Source organism: Lactuca serriola, chromosome 1 (genome assembly GCF_051521515.1).
Source record: "Lactuca serriola cultivar US96UC23 chromosome 1, Lser_US96UC23_V15, whole genome shotgun sequence".
NCBI lineage: Eukaryota > Viridiplantae > Streptophyta > Magnoliopsida > Asterales > Asteraceae > Lactuca > Lactuca serriola.
The window spans coordinates 81,614,322-81,621,870 of record NC_136408.1 but is presented as its reverse complement, the minus strand read 5'-3'; the positions used below and the strand labels follow the sequence as shown (position 1 = coordinate 81,621,870).

General features: G+C 34.3%; 1 protein-coding gene across 1 annotated transcript; it reads left to right on the top strand.

Annotated features, from left to right (window-relative positions):
• Positions 1-4,780: 4,780 nt before the first annotated feature.
• On the top strand, positions 4,781-7,549 carry LOC145093401 (ruBisCO large subunit-binding protein subunit alpha-like). Its single transcript, XM_079031524.1, has 8 exons — positions 4,781-4,938; positions 5,024-5,213; positions 5,395-5,516; positions 5,624-5,831; positions 5,917-6,062; positions 6,146-6,452; positions 6,524-6,975; positions 7,130-7,549. The coding sequence occupies exons 1-8, from the start codon at positions 4,885-4,887 to the stop codon at positions 7,415-7,417; spliced, it is 1,767 nt and encodes a 588-aa protein (XP_078887650.1). The 5' UTR covers positions 4,781-4,884; the 3' UTR covers positions 7,418-7,549.

Below are 7,549 nucleotides of genomic sequence, written 5' to 3'. Positions count from 1 at the left end.
CAGAGAGTGGTCCAGATAGACCGAGGACCGGGAGTCGGTCCAGTTAGACTAATGGCTCATTATGCATGCTTTTTGCTTATATGTTATATGATATGATTATGATTGTATGGCGTTGGTATTTTGGGGGTAACTCACTAAGCCTTTGAGCTTACATTTATCGATTATTGTTTCAGGTATTCTGATGATCGCGGGAAGGCGAAGGCGTGATCGTGCACCTCCTTACATTTTCATGATTGATTATGGGGATACTCTGATGTTTAAATTATTTTGAAAGTAAACTGTAATAACTTAATGGTTTTAAATGTTTTAAAAAGTTTTAAATTGGATTGAATTTTTGGGTGTTACACTTTATGTAAGACATTATGTATCGAATCCCACATGCTTCAGATATAGGATTTATTACATATGCTATGATATTTGCTTGTTCTATTTTTCCAAATGCATAGGGCATTGAGAGGGAAAGGGACTACAACTGGAAATGACTAAAGTTGTTAAACAATTTTCAACAACACTGTGAGGTTATTCCAAAGGATTGGTTGCTTATGGACAGTTGAAAGTATAGTATTAGTTGAAAGGACCATATTGACATAATACTGAATGGAGGCGACTCTTGTTCGAAATTGATGGTCATATGGGACTGTGGAAATGTTTCCATAATGAGAGTTGACAACTAGAATCTACATGTAAATTAGGAACTTTAATGCAAGAAAGATATTCAAGAATTTGAGACTTCATTACCATGAAATTGTTCTAAGTAACAAAGTTTCCATGGAACATTTTGTAATATCGTTGGCAAAGTCTCTGTGACTTTGCAGCCATGACATCACGGAAGGAAATTGCATGTAAAGTTAGAATCCTAACACATTTAGAACTGACAAGGATTTGGAATTATGAAATGAGCATTCTTGGAATAGTGTCCAATCGATCTTTTCACAAAATAAGGACCATTGAGGGACATAGTATGCATGTTTATGACATGGCATGATCGATGTTTAATTCAAGTATTTAGTTGATTAATCGATGTTTATGACATGGCATGACATGGCATGATCGATGCATGGTGATTAAATAATAAGAGTTTTATATATATTCAACAGTTTTGAGACCATAGTTAATTAGGTTATTATTGTGTTTCACTTCGCATGTTTTACTTCCCGAATATTATTCAAACATCCACAATCGATCATACTTTTGGAAGTAAGTAGCGAATTAAGACTGTCATGAATTGAATTGTAGATTGTCTATGGAGATTAGACATAGTAATGGTTTTGCTGCAATGTTCATGAGTACTTGAAAATGGGGATTTTAAGTATTGGATAAACCCACGCTAAGAGAATTACTTCATGGATTTTATCACGGGTAATTTTGAGACGATAATATCTTATATTCTTAAAATGAAGATATATGAATTGTTGTTTACAAGTCAGTTGTGCATTTATAATACATAAATTCATCAGTAACTTGATGTTATAAAACGTATTGTTGTGCGTGATTTGATGAGAAAATAGTACAAGCATACGAGTTAAAGTTTATCCGTTCCTTTTGCCCTAACGGGAAAAGCGATATCTGCGGCCCCCTTGATGATTTAATGGTGACATCTAAAGCGCTTGGCCAAGCCTGGACTGAATTGACATGTTCAATTAGTAGTCTGATTTCAGTCGTCATAAATCAGAAATCAGGAAACAAAACTTAGACAATGAGATTGATTATAATCCATGTCTCATGTCCTTACGATATCTTGTAGAACGGAGGAATATTTTATCACTTATCTAAGGACACATAATTGACTAGATCAGAGTTCGACAACGGATTTGAGAGTTATAATTTGCTAGTCAATTTTGAAGTTATACTTGCAAATATAGTTATCAGATTTATCCAAATAGGAGACTGTTAGATTAGGTGTGTAAATCCATAACTATAATCGGTATGTACTTGAATTGATAGTAACACATTCATTTTGGGTTGCCTTCATACTAGCAACTAGACATGATGACTTTTTGGAAATAGAGGTTAAATTTATTATTTGATTAATAAATTGTAATAAATGATTTATTAATGTATTATGGAAATAATATATTAATTAAAAATGATATTATTTAATTAGTATTTAATAAAAAATTAATTTGGAATTAATTTTGGGATTAAAGGAATTAATTAAAAGTGTAGGGACTAAAAGTGCAATTATTCAATAGTTGAGCAAAAGAGTCCAGAACCTTCATAGGGAAGGAGGTGGAAGAATATATATATATATATATATATATATATATATATATATATATATATATATATATATATATATATATATATATATAAGATAATTCTAGAATTTCTAGATTATCTTATCTTATATGGATAATTAAGAGGTGGATAATTACCAAGTTTGAAATATTAATATTTTATTCAGATAAGGCTCATCCATGGTATCCTTGGTGCACTATATAAATGGTCGTTCACCTTTAAAATTTCGGCCATCCTTTCCAAGTAGAAGAATCTGAAATGTCTCTCCTCTCTCTACTTATCCTCTTGCTAAATGTGTTTGTGAGCCATTAGAGGTGTGACACTTGTGAAACTTGCTCTCAAGCTTCAAGAACTCTTGGATCTACATTGTTATTACTACATAACAATCAAAGGTATGTCTACTATCTCTTAATATGAATTCCGAAAATAGTAGGTAGTTCCTAGGGTTTATTCTTTTGTGTTCAATACTTGCATGTCCACTAGAGAAAACATAGATCTTCGCAATTTAAGGTTGCATGCACACATAAGATTGTTTGTTGTGCTCTAAACCCATCACATATATCATTGTTGGCCTAACAACAACTGTGTAAAATTTTCCTTTAAGTTTTAGCGATACCTTATGTCCTTATCACACTAGACAACCACCCTTCACTTTAATCAACATGCCTTGATGTGTTGTGAAACATTTTATGGATTATAGATCACAAGTACTTAAAACTCTTATTTCTGTGTAGAGCTTGCTCATGTATACTTACACATATTACATCATTATTGCATTTTTTGCTAAAATTGCACTAAATATACTTTGTTTCAATTGTGTCAATCCAAAACTTTTTTTTTTCAAAAGTAGTCATCCATGTGGACAAACCTAACGTTCAACTTACTCCTAGACCCGCACACCAACACAATATCCTCGACAAAATGCATAAACTAAAATATCTCTCTTTAAATATCATGAGACATCTTGAATAAGACGAGGGCAAAGATATACAACTTATCAATTTTAATGTCATAATCATTGGTTGCCTCTATTATTGTTTCCTACTACTATAATTGTTTTCTCCTCCGTTGCTATCTCATGATCACAACCTTGCGTACAACCTCTCCCACCATTGTCGTCTCCTAGGCCGACGGTCCTTACAATTAGCACCTATTAACCTACAACCAACAATGTGTCCCCTACCTATGTTGTTTGTCATACCGTCAACCTCACCTTCCATGCATTCAACCTCTTTGTCCCCTTAAACCTCTTATATACAAAACCAACGACCATCCACCTAATGCATCTCCTCCAATTGTCATCCCCACTTCTTCTCATCTTTGTCTCCTCCTACACCCAGAAGAGTCACCATAGGACCTATGAAGAAAATTCTCATATCTCCTATCTATTAGCCCAAGAGTCTCATCAACTCTCCATCTCTTACCACCTTAATCATCACTCATTTTATTTGTTTGTAATTGTATGATTAATCTATATGAAGTGAATATTCAATGCATTTAGGATATGCATCCATGACTTTCTTCGGTAGATAATCATTTTATAGAAACATTATAGAGAAGTTGACTAGATGTATTAAGCAAACATTGTCTTAGACCAAAGAAATGTAGATTCTTTATCTTTATCTATAGAATGATGAATTTTGGATAGAATCCAACCGAATTAAATTTGTCAAGATGTAACACACTATAAACATAATCCATTATCCAATTTCTATCGATTCTTTTAGAATCCATGAACCAAACAAGACATAAATATTTTGATCATATACTTATTTTTTTTGAAATTACATGTGATTATACAAACTCTAGGTAATTACAATAGATGACCAATTTATTGTGTCATTAAATTTGATATCAGATGCCATGCAATTTCATCATATGGTTATTTGGGATTACAGTTTTAACTTTGAAGATGCTTAGTCGTTTATATGAGTTTGGTACTACTAATAAGCTAATTTGAATAAATGAGTATGTACTAGGAATTGCATAAAATAGTATTTGGAGTAAACAACTTATTACATTTGGTACTGCATAAGCTAATCCATTTTTTTTTCTTATGTTGTATTTTTCAAAATCATATAAACTAATAAACATTTTTACTAACAAACATTAGTTTTTTTAAAACGACAGAAACTAGCAAAAAGCTAGCAAAATTCAAACTAAAAATAAGTAAAAGCTAGAAATAGGTTCAGAAACCAACAAACACAATTTATCTCATAATTATTACATTAGTTATAAATTCAAATTAAAGACTATGAGACGATATAATAGAGGATATCTGGATTTCCGTTTTAGCAATTCAAAAAACAAGGAATCTTTTATATAAAAATCTCAAAGCACCCCTAAGTAAAAATGAATTGAAAATCTAATAAAACATAATAGTTGATTACAATTGATCACATTCTAAGAAATTCCAATTTTAATTTACAAAACATTGGTGGTTATTTTGTTATAGCAAAGGAACTTCCGGATGGTGAATGCAATATTCTGCAAATGTTGATCAACTAACCGCTTAAACGACGTCGTATCCGTAGATACTTGTCGCTAAACCCTGAAACCCTAATATAAGCTTCACAGCGACAATCCTCACTCAACTCCCATAACTCCCCCTTATCCACACAACCAAGAGAACTTGCAGCTTCTCACATGGCGTCTGCTAATGCGATATCTACAGCTTCAATCCTTTCTTCCCATAAGAAGGTAGTGTTTTTACTTCAATTGACCTTTCTTATATGTATTCATTATGTTTTCTGGTGATAATTTGGGGTGTTTTTTCTGTGACCAGGGGAATTTTCTTGATGGTAGTAGGAGGATTAATCTATTGCAGACTGCTGTGAATATGAGACAATCGAATCGCCGGTTTGTGGTTCGAGCTGCGGCTAAAGATATTGCGTTTGACCAGAAGTCGAGGGCGGCTATGCAGGCCGGAATCGATAAACTTGCCGACGTCGTTGGCCTTACTCTCGGTCCTAGAGGTATCATATATTTCATTTCATGTTTTGGTGGTTAGAATGCTCGCCAATTTCGATTGGCGTTTAGTGAATGATATGAGTGATGAATTTGTTTGGATTTAGATAATTGCAATTGAATTATGATTCTAATACAACTACGAATCTATCATCCAGAACTAATTCACTTAGTATCTGAACTTGTTAGGGAGGAATGTTGTTTTGGATGAATATGGTTCCCCAAAGGTGGTTAATGATGGAGTTACAATCGCCAGAGCTATTGAACTTCCTGACGCCATGGAAAACGCTGGTGCTGCTCTTATCAGAGAGGTTTGAACTTTGAAATTTCCTCCTTCCTCCTTTACCCTATATTTCTGTAGTTAATTGATTACTGTTATCCATATCATGTTTAACAATGGTGAAATGTATTCATACAGGTTGCAAGTAGGACCAATGACTCAGCTGGTGATGGTACTACAACAGCATCAGTTCTTGCCCGTGAAATCATCAAACTCGGTCTCTTAAGTGTCACTTCAGGTGCTAATCCAGTGTCATTAAAGAAAGGTATTGACAAAACTGTATTGGGTTTAATTGAGGAGCTTGAAAAGAGAGCTAGACCTGTAAAAGGTTCTGAAGATATCAGAGGTAACAAACTTTCTTTACTTCAAACTTTCATCATCCATTATCTCATCTTCTGATCAAATCCTTGTTATCTTCTTCAATCTTCAAGCCATTGCTTCAATCTCTGCTGGAAATGATGATGTTATCGGAGCCATGATTGCTGATGCCATTGACAAGGTTGGAGCAGATGGTGTCTTGTCTATTGAATCATCTTCCTCATTTGAAACAACCGTTGATGTTGAAGAAGGAATGGAGGTTTGTAACTTGAATGTCAAATTATATTCTAAACAAAGGTGTAAATCAAAGTATTTAACATCTGTTTCTTGATGGTTTTGCAGATTGATAGAGGATACATCTCTCCACAATTTGTCACCAACCCCGAAAAACTCCTGGTTGAATTCGAAAACGCTAGGGTTCTAATCACAGATCAAAAGATATCTTCAATCAAGGAGATCATCCCATTACTCGAAAAAACCACACAATTAAGAGCTCCATTGTTGATCATAGCTGAAGATGTGACAGGTGAAGCTTTAGCCACTCTTGTTGTCAACAAGCTTCGAGGCATCCTCAATGTTGCAGCCATTAAAGCACCTGGTTTTGGTGAAAGAAGAAAAGCTTTACTTCAAGATATTGCAATCATGACAGGTAATCATAAATTCATAATCATATCCTTTCATCATAGTCAATCTGAAATCTGATTTTTTTTTTTTTCTCAGGAGCTGAGTATCAAGCAAGTGACTTGGGGTTACTTGTTGAGAATGCTTCTGTCGAGCAACTTGGAATTGCTAGAAAGATCACAATCACTAAAGACTCAACCACCATGATTGCTGATGCTGCATCAAAAGATGAAATCCAATCAAGAATTGCTCAGATCAAAAAGGAGTTATCTGAGACTGATTCGGTTTATGATTCTGAGAAATTATCAGAAAGAATTGCAAAGTTGTCTGGTGGAGTTGCAGTTATTAAAGTTGGTGCTGCAACTGAAACAGAATTGGAAGACAGAAAGCTTAGAATTGAAGATGCTAAAAATGCAACATTTGCTGCCATTGAAGAAGGTATTGTTCCTGGAGGTGGTGCTGCATTTGTGCATTTATCCACTTTGGTTCCAGCCATTAAAGAGACAATTGAAGATGCTGATGAACGATTGGGTGCTGATATCATTCAAAAGGTATAAAATTGTTTGTTTATTTTTCCTTCATGTTGTTTGTTTTATACACTCTTTAAAAAAGTTATCTTACAAGGCAGCTTTTCAAAAACCTACTCATAGTAGCTTTTCAACTATAGCTTTATAATTGATTGGAATGGAATGGAATGGAATGTAGGCATTGGTGTCACCGGCATCACTGATTGCACAGAACGCGGGAGTTGAAGGGGAAGTGGTGGTGGAAAAGGTGAAGGAAAGCGAATGGGAAATGGGATACAATGCAATGACAGATAAGTATGAGAATCTGGTGGAATCAGGAGTTATTGATCCTGCAAAGGTTACAAGATGTGCTTTGCAGAATGCAGCTTCGGTTGCAGGAATGGTTTTGACCACACAAGCAATTGTTGTGGAAAAGCCTAAACCTAAGGCACCCATGGCTGCTGCACCACAAGGTATGTCCATATGATGATGAATGATATCTGTGACCAAATAGGGTCTCTGGTTTTGTAGCAATTCGAGATTTTGGACTTTTGTTAAACGGCCTACATGTTGTAATTTTATTATTATTATTAGCGGAAATAAAATGATTTTTACTCCA